Source organism: Chaetura pelagica, unplaced genomic scaffold (assembly GCF_000747805.2).
Source record: "Chaetura pelagica isolate M959 unplaced genomic scaffold, ChaPel_1.0 scaffold307, whole genome shotgun sequence".
In the NCBI taxonomy this organism is placed as follows: Eukaryota; Metazoa; Chordata; class Aves; order Apodiformes; family Apodidae; genus Chaetura; species Chaetura pelagica.
Genome location: NW_009953940.1, coordinates 645,640 through 660,818, shown reverse-complemented (window position 1 = coordinate 660,818; position 15,179 = coordinate 645,640). Strand labels below are relative to the sequence as shown.

The window sequence follows — 15,179 nt, the reverse complement described above, 5'->3', positions numbered from 1 at the left end:
GGGTGTGAAGGGGTTTGGCGGGGCCGCTTGTTTTCTCTGGGAGATTCCAAGTCCTAGCACCAGGTCTTTGGGTTTTTTAACTTCACTCTTCTATCCACCTATAACATGCTCCTTTCTAAGGCCAAGCACATTTTTTTTCCTTCGCGTTTGTACTTTGCTTTTTGTTTTACATCATCTGGTGTGTTTGGGTTCTTGCGTGTTTGTTTTTTTTTTGTCACGAGTGTGTTGACAGATTCGATGTGGTTCCCTACATCCAAATAGTTCTTTAAAACACTTAAAAGATGTGAATTTTAGAGAAAGTACCTTGACAATAAAACAGACCTTATGTTTAGCTGTTCCAAAGGGCTTAGCAGTCAGGTTTGTGAGAATCCTGCCTCTTAAGCTTATCTCCAGAGGATAAGAAAGGCAGTGTGAATTCCACAGTTGTTTTACTGATGTCAGGTGAGTAATTAAGGGTATATGTTCCAGTTCTGGACCTCTAATTGCACATCTATACTTTGTTAAGTGTTGTTGATCCCCCAGGAATACAATTCAACTGAAGGGGTTGCTGCTAAATACCCAAATTGGTGATGTTTCACATGAATTTCGTTTGGTTTCTGAAGTATGTCGACAGTATAGCAAATCTGTTAGATTTATTTGTTATACCTGGGAGAGTTTTCATGTTGGTGCTAGATTATTACTGAGACAAAAGGAGACTAGCTCAAAAGAGAAGGGCTTTCACCTCTTGGCAAACTGATGAAGAAGGATGTTTTTAAAATGGTGTCCTAAAACTAATCACGTGTCTTTCTCCTCTCTAGATATCAGGGACACTGTGAAGTACAAAGAAGTCATGAAACAGTATCCTTTTTTTGGTCTAAATAATGTTATTTGCAGTCTCAGACATGGTGAAAATGACCTATCACTTCTGCACAGTACAGTGAAGAGAGCAGGAGGTGCTGGGGATTGCAATGGTGCAGAATGGTGGGTGAAGATCAGGAGTTCTTGGCTATGTATTTCTTGTATGTGAGGTTAGAAACGTATATTCTACAATATTTGATGCTCCTTAGGTAATTTTTCTCCTTTGCTAGAAGTGATTCTGCCTCATCTCCATGTTTTAACAGATCTAATTGTATTTGTTATAAGCAAATATGCAAATTCCTATTTGCCTGTAGTAAGTGCAGAAAACTATTTCCACAGTTTGACCAACGAGGACTGTTGTCTTCCTGAATCTCCAAGACTGTTGGCTCTTGCTGCAGAGTAGTTTGATGACCATAGTTCAGTAACATTGCACTAAAATGACTGCACTTCTAGAGGGGTATGGAGGTCCTTTGTCTCCCAAGTAACAGCTGGTGCAGATGCAGATAATATACAGTGTTTGGATTTGACTTGCTAGTGTGACTTTTAATATTTCAGACACTAATAAACATGGTGGGGGAAAAAGGATTCTTGATTTTGGCTGTTGTTTGATTTGGAGTTACCAGCAAAACATCCAAATGTAAGTTTTGGTTTGGTATGTAGGTGCAGTATTTGCTTTGCTGTGTGTTAGCCGTTGCTGGAGTGTAACCATCTCATTAGATAGCACTTAAGGAGAGAATCTGGCCTCATGTTTGGATATTGAGAGTAGTGGACCTAGAAGGCTGTATGTACTGGTGAATCAGTGTAGGTTCTTATGCAGTAAAAACCCCCAAAACCAAACAAAAGCAGATCCTGTGTTTCTTTGAAAATAATTAGTATACAGATCTGTATGCATGAGAAAGGATTTTGAAATCTTCATCTATAAGCTGACACTGAGTATCTCTACAACATCCATTCTCATTTCAATTCTGAAAAAAAATATTTGTGCAGGACATCTTTTCTTTATCTCTTGAATTATAAATTCTTAAAATTAAGTGCATTCAGGGCATTGTTAAATTTAGAGTCACTGCCTGTGTTGTAAACCTTTTTAGAAAAGCAAAGAAGGCTTTGATCTATACACATATGTATATTTTCTCTTTGTGCAGTATGGTAATGCTTGAATAATGGCAAGGGGAAGCTGTTGTGAGCCCCTCTTCTTGTCAGTCACATATGTTTGGCCAAGAGTGAGATAGAGCATCTTGTGTTTATTTTGTTACTGCATCACTTAGAAGATAAATGTGTATTAAGGGTATTTTTTGCTGCACGGCATCCTATGCACGTTGTACATTGTCAGCTATTCTCAGAATCAGCAAATGAGCCCTCTGAGCTCTGCATAATCATCTGCATAATAATCTACTTTCCTCAATGAAACGTCTAGATATGGGCTGGGTCCAAATGGTGGAATAGTGACCTCTCTAAATCTCTTTGCTACAAGATTTGATCAGGTATGAGGTTGTTCTTGTGTGATGCTGTGCGGGGAGGCTGTGGGGTTTTTTGTGTGTTTGGAGTCCCAGAGAGCACTGTCTTTATATCTTGCGTAAGTTCTCACCCCAGGCTGATGTAGCATTATGATTTAAGAGAGCAGTCCATTACCAAATAGCCAAATTACCTCTTAGTAAAAAGGTAGGGAACAACTGCATTTGTTACACCATTTCTTTAGCCAAGTACTAACACACAAACAAAACCAAGGCTGTCTTTGACTTATGCAGTGTTCGACTGTTTTCCACCCTTCTGTAGTAGAGTATGTTCACATAGTGAAAAACTTAAGAGGCCTTTTTCTTCTTTTGATACATATATGCAGCTGTGCAAGTTAATGTAGTTTCTTACAAAACCGTTATGAAAGTCTCTTGTGGTACACCTAAATGCAAAGTGTTCTTCTTTTTCAATCAGGTAATGAAGTTCATTGAAAAAAGACAAAATGCATCCAAGTAAGTACATTCTACCAAGTTCTACTATTTCTGGGATCAGTGTGGGAAAATGATGTGAAATCCTAAAAAGGTGCTCTGCATATTTTCTAGTCATTTTACAGCCTTGGTGTAAATTTTACATGGGAAAGGACACAGAATTAAGAGAGAAAACTAGACGTTCTTTGGCTACATTGAAGAAATGTCTGCTGAATCCAGTTCTGCTTTTCTTGTCTTCTTTTAGATTGTAGTTGTTTTTTTCTGATGCACTGTTCAAATAGGCAACAATTAATTCTTCATCTGAAGAGTGTGAGGTACTAAGTGTATTGACGCTTTCACCTTAAACAGAATCTGAAGAGAGTACATGCTTTTTAGTTACAAAATTCACACAGGAAGTTTTCAAGCATGCCCATAAATCATGTCACTGTTTAGCAGAAGCTTTTCTGATCTGTAACAGAATAATGTGATTTGCTGTTAGGTGCTTGTGGTAATCTAGTCAGAACAGGACCTTGTGCTTAACTAATTTTCCTTTCTTGTTTGGGGGTGACTTTCAACAGGTATGTTATTATTGACACACCAGGGCAAATAGAGGTGTTCACCTGGTCAGCATCAGGGACCATCATAACTGAGGCCTTGGTAAGTGTTTTCTGCGTGACTTGACAGTGAGCCTGTGTGAAAGAAGTGGCTGTTGAACAGAATATATTTCTTATTAAAATATATTTTACTTGGTGTTTCCAGGCTTCCTCTTTTCCTTCTGTTGTAGTTTATGTGATGGATACCTCTCGCAGTACTAACCCTGTCACCTTTATGTCCAACATGCTGTATGCCTGCAGGTAAGAAATCCAGGTAAACAAAGATGTTAAGCAGCACCAGTCCAAGTACTGATCCTTGGGGAACACTGGTCTCCTTTTGGACAGCTCCAGACACACTGATCTTTACATAAGTATTTAGCTCCTTGTTTAACACGAAAAAAAGAAACAAAACCGATAAATCCAAGTATGGATGTAGGAAAATGATAAATCAAAAATCAGCATATCTAGAGCTGCCATAACTCATGGTAAATGTCAGTAAAAGGTTTTAAAAACCCTATCAATCCTTGTACCAAGGTGAAAAGCTCACAGTGATAGGAGCATCAAAATGTGTCTTCCCACTTGCTGCATTTTCTGACATTAGTGTTGAGCAAAAGATGCTAGGATGCCTGCAGCAAAATGAGTATGTAGGCCCATGTTTCAAGGTAGTTTTCCTTTATGGATGTTTTGAGTTACCTGAATTCCTTGTTGAGTTCATACATAGTATATCAGAACCTAAGGTTTGAGTCAGAATGATTAGAAAACGCAGAGATTTAAAATGTGTGCTTACATCTTGGGGTTGGGACATGTTCTGTTCAATTACGATAAGCAGGATCTGGGTGAAAATTACATTCTAATTGCTGTAGAGGAAAAGAGTTGTCTTTTGAAGTCAAATGTGTTCATCTTTGCACGAGTCATACCTGCCTTCCACTTTACTTGTTCTTATGTTCTAGTGAGATTTAAATTAATTTTTATGCTTTTTGTGTTGTTTTTTTTTGTTCCCCCTCCAGTATCCTGTACAAGACAAAACTGCCTTTCATTGTTGTCATGAACAAAGTAAGTTAAAGCTATGCTTTCTGTGTCCTAGTGGAACATTGTTCTGTTCAGCTTACTTTGCAGTTGTGTCTTTGTCTTACTACAATAATCGTTTTTCTAGAAAAGAGGCTGGGAGAGAGCTGCAGGCTGAAAAGTGAATCTAAAAGGATACTTTAATCTGGTTTTAAAATGCACAAGAAGAACCAGGGATGGGCAGTTACACCTAAACATTCAAGTTAGAGATTATAGGGACACTCTGGAAAAAGGTTTGCACCTTAGCCCTAGGCTATAAGGAAACTTAACTTCGTAACAGAAGGATTATTACTGTTCATTACTGCTTCCCCAGAACAATTGTCTTAATCATTGGTTGTTTCTGCTCAGCAGCAGGCTGATGACTCACAGGAATTATGTAACACCAGCCTGTTTTGGGGAAGGAGTCCCATGTGTTGTTGCAGACAAAATTTAATGAAAGGTGTTTGGTCCTGATAAGTGACATTAAAAATGTGCCTCTGTGTGTGGCAGAAGGCAGATACTTACAGTCCCAAGGACTCATCTTTGCTGTTATATAAGGTAATTGTAGCCTTCAAGGGATGCTTTTGAATTTAATAGCTTTTTAAGCTTAACAATTTCACATACTAAAAGAATCCCGTTAGATTTTTGGTGTGGGTGCTCTTCCTTTTCCCCACAGACACCTTTGCATTAAGGGCATTGCTCCCCGGCACAGCAGGCTTTGCGTGTGCACACGTGTGCATCCCACACACTTCCTCTGGAAACCTCAGCTTTGAACGAGATGTTGTACCTCACACCAGCCCAGGAGGATCAGTGTCTGGTGTATTCAGCTACACACATGCTGCCAGTGAGCCAAACCATGCATGTCTTTGATATATCTTCTTGCTTACTTAGCAGATTCTTACGCACTGGTGGCTGTCTAGGGTTAGAAAGAAATTTTAGGGTAAGCTGTTAAGTTTTTTCTGTAGAAAAAGGCATGAGGTAGGAAAATAATTCTCTCTTTAAGAAAATACATATGTTTTTTTAAAGAGTGGAAGAAATGGGACTTCCATCAGTGTATGTGAGGAAAGGTAGGCCCAAGGCTTAGAATTCATAACTTTGTTTTGATCTGATATTCAGCCTTCAGTAGAAAGTCAAGCTGTTGTGGTTTAACCCCAGCTGGGAACGAAGCACCATGCAACTGCTCATTCACTCCTTCCCTGGTGGGATGAGGGAGAGAATTGGAAGGGTGAAAGTGAGAAAGCTTGTGGGTTGAGATAAAAACAGTTTAATAGCCATGTGTGCAAGCAAAGCACACCAAGGAATTAATTCACCACTTGCCATAATCAGGCAGGTGTTCAGCATTCTCCAGGACATCCGGGATCCAACACACATAACAGTGACTTGGGCAGACAAATGCCTTAACTCCAAATGCACCCCCCCTATCCTTCTTCTTCCTCCAGTGAGCTATTCCTGAGCATGATGTCATACTGTGTGGAATATCCCTCTGGTCGGTTGGGGTGAGCTGTCCCAGCTGTGTTCTCTCCCAGCTTTGTGTGCACCCTGAGCCTACTTGCTGATGGGATGGTGTGAGGAGCAGAAAAGGCCTTGATGCTGTGGAAGCACTGCTGAACTATAACAAAAGATTTGCAGAGGGGAAAAATAATATAATTTGTAGAGTTAATTTAATTTGATGTATATATTTTAATCAAGCTAACTCTAAATAGTTCAGGCTTTGGCCTTTGGCCCTCAGTTCTGTCTCAAATCTTTTGAATAGTGGTAGGCAATACTTTATCTATTTTCCTCCTTCCCAATAGTGCTAGGAAATGAAATACATCAGAGTTTTAAACACCTCTATATTGTGATAACAGTGGATATATATATGGTACATTTATAAAACTCTAATAGACTCTTTGCATGGTAATCCATGTAAAATTATGGAAACATTCCACCTGTTTGTGTCCATCATCTTGTACTGAATTTAGTTTATAGCTTCTTCAGGTCAGAGCATAGCTCGTGTTTCATAAGCTTCTGCAGGCTGTTACCCAATGTGGAAATGGCCCCCAAGCCAATCAAGAAAGGCCTCAATCATACATTCTAATATAACTTAACCTTTCTTGTACAGTACAGAATTTTTGAATGTCCCTTTCAAGTAAACCATTGAAGTCTTTAGACTTGCAGTTGTGTATTTAAACACATTCTTCATGATTGTTTCTGAAAATTTTCTCTTCTCCTTCCAGACTGACATAATTGACCACAGTTTTGCAGTGGAATGGATGCAGGACTTTGAGACTTTTCAGGATGCCCTGAATCAAGAGACATCCTATGTCAGTAACCTGACTCGTTCTATGAGTTTAGTGTTGGATGAATTTTACAGTTCACTGAAGGTAAGAATCTTTCCTTTTTTTCTATGTCTCATAAAAGCCTGGAGACGAGAAAGCTCAGGAGGATGTTACTGATGTGTATAAATACTTGATGGGAGGGTGTAAGGAAGATAGAGGCAGGCTCTTTTCAGTCGTGCCCTGTGAAAGGTGGAAGTGTGTGACTAGTGGAGTCCCACAGGGGTCGGTACTGGGACCGGTGTTGTTCAACATCTTCATCAACGACCTGGATGAGGGTATAGAATGTACCCTCAGCAAGTTTGCTGATGACACTAAGCTGGGAGGAGTGGCTGACACACCAGAAGGCTATGCTGCCATTCAGAGAGACTTAGATAGGCTGGAGAGTTGGGCGGGGAGAAACATGATGAAATTCAACGAGGGGAAGTGCAGAGTTTTGCATTTGGGGAAGAACAACACCGTGCCCCAGTACAGGTTGGGGGCTGAACTGCTGGAGAGTAGTGTAGGTGAAAGAGACCTGGGAGTCCTGGTAGACAGGAGGATGACCATGAGCCAGCAATGTGCCCTTGTGGCCAAGAAGGCCAATGGCATCCTGGGATGCATTAGAAAGGGTGTGGTTAGTAGGTCAAGAGAGGTTCTCCTCCCCCTCTATTCTGCATTGGTGAGGCCACATCTGGAGTATTGTGTCCAGTTCTGGGCCCCTCAGTTCAAAAAGGACAGGGAACTGCTCGAAAGAGTCCAGCGCAGAGCTACAAAGATGATGAAGGGAGTGGAACATCTCCCTTATGAGGAAAGGCTGAGGGAGCTGGGTCTCTTTAGCTTGGAGAAAAGGAGACTGAGGGGTGACCTCATTAATGTTTACAAATATGTAAAGGGTGAGTGTCAGGGGGACGGAGTTAGGCTCTTCTCAGTGATGACCAGTGATAGGACAAGGGGTAATGGGTGTAAATTGGAGCATAGGAGGTTCAAGGTGAATATCCGAAAAAAATTTTTTTACTGTAAGAGTGACAGAGCACTGGAACAGACTGCCCAGGGAGGTTGTGGAGTCTCCTTCACTGGAGACATTCAAAACCCACCTGGATGCATTCCTATGTGATGTACTCTAGGTGACCCTGCTCTGGCAGGGGGGTTGAACTAGATGATCTTTCGAGGTCCCTTCCAGCCCCTAAGATTCTATGATTCTATGAAAGGACAAGAGGCAACAGACACAAAGGGAAATACAGGAAACTGTGTTTAAACAGAAGAGGGAAAAAGAATTACTGTAATTTTACTGATTGAGTACCAGAACAGGTGGTCCAGAGGACTTGGAGATACTCAAAACATGCTTAGGCAAGAATTTGAGTAACCTGTTCTAGTTAATACTGCAGGAGAGGTTAGACTAGGTCATCTCAGAGGTAACTTCCAACCTCAACCATTCTGTCCTTCTGGGCTTCCAGTTCTAAAGGGCTTTCCCTTTGGAACTGGAAGCTGTTGATGAGCCTTGTGTTGAGAGTGACAATTTCCTGCTTTGAACAAAAAGAAACTTCAGGTGCTTGTCACATTGGAGTGGTAGCCTCTGTCATTTAATATGGACTTGTGACTGATCATTAGAAGAAAGCTAATTAGGCTGGTAAGAGGTAATGTTCTGTGTTGTGGTGTCTCCCATCTGAGATAATTTCCCTTCTTTTGAAAGTGTCAAGTACAGTTGGGCAATTTACTATGTAGGAAGTTAGTCAAAACCAACCAAACAGAAATCCTGCAAGTTTGCAAAAGCAAGAAAATGTGTTTTTGTTCCTCCACTTACTGGGGTTTGAGAGGACAAATCCATTCAGTTTCCCTGAAAACTCGGCCATCCAATACCCTTTGATCAGATTAAGGTGCAGCGACACACAAGGTCTGTTTATAACAAATAACACATTTGTTACACTAGTAGGAGTTAATATTGAGCAACCTAAATAAAACTACCCACATATATATATTAAATAAGGAAAAGGGGATGAGAAGAAAAGGGTGAGAGGGAGGGGTGGGGGAGACGAGAGTGAAAGAGAGAGATAAAAGAGGACAGGAAAATCACCAGTCCTGGATCCAGCATCATTGGTCCAGCCAACGGGGGAGGGTCAGTGTTGATGGTCAGTGTAGATGAAACTCCCAAAGCCCACCATTGCAGCCCCCTGTTTTATAGGCCTGGAATCTTGATTTCACAATGAATACATGTGATTGAGCCATAGATGTGTGAGCAGCTGGAGTGGACCTACCCCCCTCCACCTCTCAGTCGTTGTAGTTATCTCATCTCTGCAGGCCATTTCTGCAGTCTGTCCTCCCAGGCAGGCCTTTTGGGATGCATATGAGCAGGGGCTACAATGGGGTTTCAATACCATTTCCCAAAGTAGGTCAGGAGGGCTGGTCCCTCACAATGACCAGAAGTGTAATGACAGACAAGTTCAAATTAGAAAGCAGATGTGTAATTTGAATGTGTTGCAATAGTAACTGATTAATTCCTCCCCTTGAAGTATTCAAGGCCAGGTTGGATGGTACACTGAGCAACCTGATCTAGTGGGATATGTCCCTGCCCATGCATGGGGGTTGGATCTGGATGGTCTTTACAGTCCCTTCAAACCCAAACCATTCTATGGTTCTGTGGAATTCTCCACCTCTTACTGTTCTGAGGGTCAGATTTGGGTAGCTTTTAAAGTGTGCTTTGTCTAAATATAAAACATTAGACCAAACTTTCAGAGCAAAAGGTCAGTTCATGTGGTCTATTTTGCTCTTTAATTCTAGTACACTGATATTGGTGTAGTCATACTAACCACTTATAATACTAGGTTTAGAATGAAACTTTGGATAATTAACAGTAACCAAGTAAAGAAATTAAAGCCTTGACCTTTATTTTCAATTGCCTGGTCCTGTTCACTATGTTTAGATACAGTATTGTGTTAATATATTCTTTGTGGGGTATTGAGATTGGAGGTACAATGATGGGTGCAGAGGCAGGTTTTTTAAGCTGTTGCTTCCAGGACCTGAAGGGACTGCGGGAAAACGGGGGAAGGACTTTTGACAAGAACAGGGAGTGATGGGATAAGGGGGAATGGTTTCAAGCTGCAAGAGGGGAGATTGAGATGAGATCTGAGGAAGAAATTCTTTGCTGTGAGGGTGGTGAGACACTGGCCCAGGTTGGCCAGGACAGCTGTGGCTGCTGCATCCTTGGCAGTGTTGAAGGGCAGGTTGGATGGGGCTTGGAGTAACCTGGTCTGGTGGGAGGTGTCCCTGCCCATGGGTGCTTTGGGACTAGATGAGCTTTAAGGTCCCTCCAATCCAAACCATTTTCTTATTTCCCCCACACACACCCTGTGGTAAAATTTGTAAGAGAAAGAAAGAAGCAAAGGGAAAAAAACAAACCAAAATAATCCCAAACAAAGTACAGCAGTAGCAAACATTGCAGCAGGTGGAGAAAGATGTTGAAAGTAGGAATGACAGAAGCAGATGTATTACTGCATACTCTTATGCCACTGTGATGGTTAAATGGGTATTATTAGATTCCCCTATTTTTCAAATTTAGTGTTTGGTTTGTTTTTTTAAGTACTGATTAGTCTTTGCAGCTTTGATAATTCATCAGTCACCCAAAAATTTGGTTCAGTTACTCTTCAGTTCTGGTGTATGTTTTTCTTTTATAGGTGGTTGGTGTTTCTGCTGTGCTTGGCACTGGATTGGATGATTTTTTTGTTCAGCTTTCTAAAGCTGTAGATGAATATGAGAGGTAAGGTGGTAACCTTTGGTCCCTGACCCAGTGAGTACTTGCTGAAGCTACTGATTCATGAGCCCACTCCTTTGATTTGAAGGATTTGTTACTTTTCTCAGCCAAGGTAGTCTAGGGTTTCTAATAAACCTAAGTATCACATGTCTGTGATAGGAGGAGAGTGATAGATCTGCTCATTAGGAATAGCAGTGAAATTAACTACCTCAGTCGAGCTGCTTTAATTTCTTGGCCAACAAGGTAGTGTGAGAAAGGTGGGTGTTTTAATTAAATATGTTCACTTATTTTGCCTCCATTGGTTTCAGATTCCAAATCTGGGTAAAAAGAACTGTTGGTCTTACTCTAATGTCTTTCAAGCGTGAAAGTCTAGAGCAGACTTTTTTTTGGTAGAAATAAGCCTCTAATTTGATACTTACTTAATATAAACCATGTATTAGTTCAGACTGAATACACTATTTTTATTTATCTTTTCAGAGAATATCGTCCAGAATATGAACGCCTGAGAAAAACACTGGTAAGTATTTTTAGCTACTGTGTACCCGGGTGGTGTATCTTGGGGTAATTTGCCTCTATGTGTAGAGGTCTAACATTTAATTTCTAATCATACTCAGGAGTGGGACAACTCCTGTCCTAAAGCTCTGTTTTGCTTTGGGTTTTTTTGGTCTAGATTTGGTAGAGCATATCTTGGCAAAAATAAAGATGCTTTGTAAAACATGTGTTGGATGTTGCTCAGTGTTTTAGTGTTAATAATTTATTTGGGCAAATTGTGAGAAAATAATCAGGGAAGATTTTTTCTATCTTCTGTTCGGGAGGATGGAGACTCTCTTAATAATAACCTTCTAAAGTGATTTGTCCAGAATATCGATGTATCTTTCCACACCAGAGAAGTGTTACTGTTTTGACTTAGACAAGTAATAACAAAAACTGAATTACAGCTGTCAAGATCAGTAGCTCTGCTCACCTTGAGTTCTGGTTGTCCAAAGGACAGTTCTCTGTAGGCACAGCTGCAATGAGTTTGACTTTCTGATGTTGCTGCAAATGTTCTTGAACTCCATCATGCTGGCAGTTGCCTTTCAACTAAGTTCTGTGTGACTTTAGTTGTAGTGTAAGATCTGCTTATTGACTTCAGCTTTCTGGCTGGGGGACAGGCTGCTAGTATTTGGGCAAGATTACTCTTCTACTGATGCTTTAACCATACTCAGAATCCACATGTAACTTTGTATCTACAGGAGGAAGCTCAAAATAAACAAAAGAAAGAGCAGCTGGAACACTTGTGGAAGGACATGGGCAGCGTGTGTGTGCAGGGGAACACACTTACAGGTACCCTAATAGGAAAGGACGACCAGGTTTACTGCAGAAGTTGTCTGAAGAGTCTGCCTTGAGAAATCACATGGTGGTTTTCTGTTTTCACAGCAAAAGCATGAAAGGAGCTTTGTGCTAGTAAAGAGGAGTGGAGCATTAGTTCCTGTGGGATAGGTTAGACTTTGCTCTTCTGTGTTTCAGCCACAGACACGAGAAGAAACCAGTTGTGTAGATAAGGCAGTGGATGTACTGGAAGTAATGAAATACTTAACAGAAGGTGAAACAGTCAAATTAGACTATGAGAAAACTCTGCTGTTGTTTGAACTGTTGCCTGGCTGAGTATGGTGCTATGCAGTCAGTCCTGTATCTTTGGAGTTCAGAAGCAGCTTTTCTGTCCCTTTAGAGCAGCTATTGCTGTGTTTATGTACAAATAGAAATGGTCAGGGCATGAGCTAACTTGTTAGCATGCAGGTTTGTATAGCCATTTCTGTTGCCTTAAAGGGTCTGATGATGCTTCTGCAATGGGTCCCTCTGAGCTGATCCTAACACGAGGAACTCTCGATGATGAAGAAGAGAGGGAGAGTGATACTGATGACATTGACCATGAAGGTAAGGGAATGAGGGATCTGATCTGGTCTAAAAGTCACCTGTCTAGTCAGGAAATACCCTCTGTATTTTGTTAACTGGATTGACTGTAATGACAGTGAACCTGATTAGTGCATGGTATGTTTCATCATTTTTTTGTTATTACAATTTCTGCCCCTGGCTCTCCTCCCTTTTCCTGTGACTCCTGGTCTTGAAGTAATCTTCAAAGTTCTTAGTGTGTCATTTTTCTTTCTACAGCTCGCAGACTTAAGATTAGTTTTTCCCTGTTTTCGTTGATTTTTAGATCACTTATTTATTTTTCCTTGTAGTGAGTTTGAAGATCAAATAGACTTTGTGTCACTCTGACTAGCCTGACTCTAGCTTTCTTCAGTAATACAAGTAGCCCAAGTTCTGGAATAGTGCTGAGCTGTGTTTTGTTTCCCCTCCAGTTACTGAAGAGAGTCATGAAGAACCAGCCTTTAGAAACTTTATGCAAGAGACACGGATGAAATACCAGAGAAGAAGCAACCTGAATGAATGAGACCTTCTGAAACAGAGGGTTTGGAATGCTTTGTAATGTATGCTGTAAAGGAACAGCATACAGAAACTTGCATGGATCCATGAATGAATTCTTCTATCTGTGAGCAGCTTTCTCTGATGTATTTATCTTCCTGCAGAAACTGTTGGTCATGCGAGTTGAAGGTCTTGTATCCAACTGACTGCACATTTGTCCATCTGTCTCTGTGTCTTCCTGAAGTGGAAGGAACAAGATTGCACTTTTGCTCCAGGTTCTTCAGATGTGCCTGTTGAGAGCTTAGATTTTGAGCTCTGACAGGATGAGCATCCAGAGTACTTAGTGGTCTCTGAGAGTGCTTTCTGTTCACCTTGTGCAGACAGGTATCTGCTGCAGCCCAGACACAAGTAAAACCTCTGCTGTACAAAACATCACCAATGTAGTGTTTGATGATTTGGTTTTAATTAAATATATTTTATGTAGAAATAACTGTGTGGTGGTTAACAGCAGGAGATTTAGTTTCACCCTTCTAATTGTGAGACTTTTTTTCTGTGCTTAAAGCCCACTCATACGGATGCACAGCAAATGCATCTTAATTACATTACACAGACAATACAGATGCCTCCAAGGAAAATCATGAGTAAAGAAGGCTGGAGATTAGCTAGCACTTACTTTTCTGGTAGGCACCACAGTGGGAATCTGGCAGCAGGATCTGCTAGCATGATTTCTATAGATTTGTGGAAAAGCAGTTTATGTGAATTTTAAAAGTACAACTGACAGGGACACGAAATGCACAACCAGCTCTTGCCTGCCAGCTCTGATATGCTTGCTGCTTGCTTGATGTAGAGCTGCAGGTTTTTTAAGGCTGGTTGTTTGGGGTGCTAACGTGTTTGGATGACTAACATGCCTGAGCTTTAAAAAGCCTGATTTTCAGTCACCTGTTCAAGTGTTCATGATTTGATAACACCACCTATTTTAGGTGTCTTCCTGAAATGGAGGCCTCCAGTTCGCTTTGGAAGATCTTGTGATTAGTGCCCTTACTCAAGTGGCTAGAAAGCCACACATAATTATTAATGTAGTTGCCCAGAGTCAGCAATGTCTTAAGAATTTAGTCTAGAGAAGAGAAGACTGAGAGGAGATCTTACTTATGCATATAAGTATCTGAAGGGTGGGTGTCAAGAAGGAAGGGCCAATTTCTTTTCAGTCATGCCCTGTGATAAGACAAGGGGCAATGGATGCAAACTAGAGCACAGGAAGTTCTATCTCAACATGAGGAAGAACTTCTTTACTGTAAGGGTTATGGACCACTGGAACAATCTGCCCAGAGAGGTTCTGGAGTCTCCTTCTCTGGAGACTTTCAAGACCCATCTGGATGTGTTTCTATGTGACCTGCTCTAGGTTCTGTGTTGGTCCTGCTCTGGCAGAGGGGTTGGACTTTGTGATCTCCAGAGATCCCTTCCAACCCCTAACATTCTGTGATTCTGTGTAATTGGAGAAGCCTGAGTGTGGATAACTTATATTGTCAAGGCTTTTCCCTGCAGACATGTAGGTTGAACGGCCTTCACACAGGCAGGCACCCCAAGCCCAGAATGGTACTTGCAAATGTGCTTGCTTTTAGACCATGGCCTAACTTGGGCTGGTTAGCCCAGGCAGCAGTGCCATCTAGGAATGACATGCAAAAATATGGACATATTCAGGAAACCATGAATAATGAAGCCATGAATTTAAAGGTTTTGTCATAACTAAATCAATGCAGATGCTATATTGCTCTGTTACATCCCCTTGGGAACAGGGGGGAAACCATTCAATTCAAAATGATACTGATGTAGTATGATAATATAAAAAAGAATAAAACCCCCAATATCGAAATTACAAAATAAATCATGAGATGATGTTGAAATAGTCATTTAGTGAACGGAGAAGGTTTAGTTCCATATAAACAATATATTCTCTTGTATTGAACTGCTGAAAGAGATGGCAAGTATGTAAGAGGGAGTGGTGTCACTGTAGCAGGGTTTTATTAAGGAAAGGGAGATGCCCAAAGGCAGGGTTTCCTCCTAATGGTGGAAAAAAGTTCTTCCAAATGGAGCAGGAACACGTGTGGCTGATGTGACATGGCACATGCCCTCAGCTGCTTCAAGTTGAGGCACCCACCTGGAATGCAGTTGCTGGCACTAAAGAATAGCTGGATGCTGTTTCAGAGGAGGTGCCATGGCTGGCAGCTGCAGAGCACGTTACTCCAGTCAGTGGGATTTGCTGGTTTATGGTAAAAGTTTGAGGGTGGCTGAGACTCAGCAGAGGCAGAAGACCTTTGGAACTGCAGTGAGGGCTGCTGGACCC

The 15,179-nt window shown here is 41.2% G+C and overlaps 1 protein-coding gene across 1 annotated transcript; it reads left to right on the top strand.

The window, feature by feature from the left end:
• Positions 1-745: 745 nt before the first annotated feature.
• On the top strand, positions 746-12,937 carry GPN1 (GPN-loop GTPase 1). The gene is made up of 12 exons (XM_010001760.1): positions 746-837; positions 2,252-2,318; positions 2,764-2,801; positions 3,335-3,413; positions 3,516-3,610; positions 4,357-4,402; positions 6,610-6,756; positions 10,359-10,441; positions 10,913-10,952; positions 11,668-11,758; positions 12,242-12,349; positions 12,775-12,937. The coding sequence occupies exons 1-12, from the start codon at positions 746-748 to the stop codon at positions 12,864-12,866; spliced, it is 978 nt and encodes a 325-aa protein (XP_010000062.1). The 3' UTR covers positions 12,867-12,937.
• Positions 12,938-15,179: the final 2,242 nt, after the last annotated feature.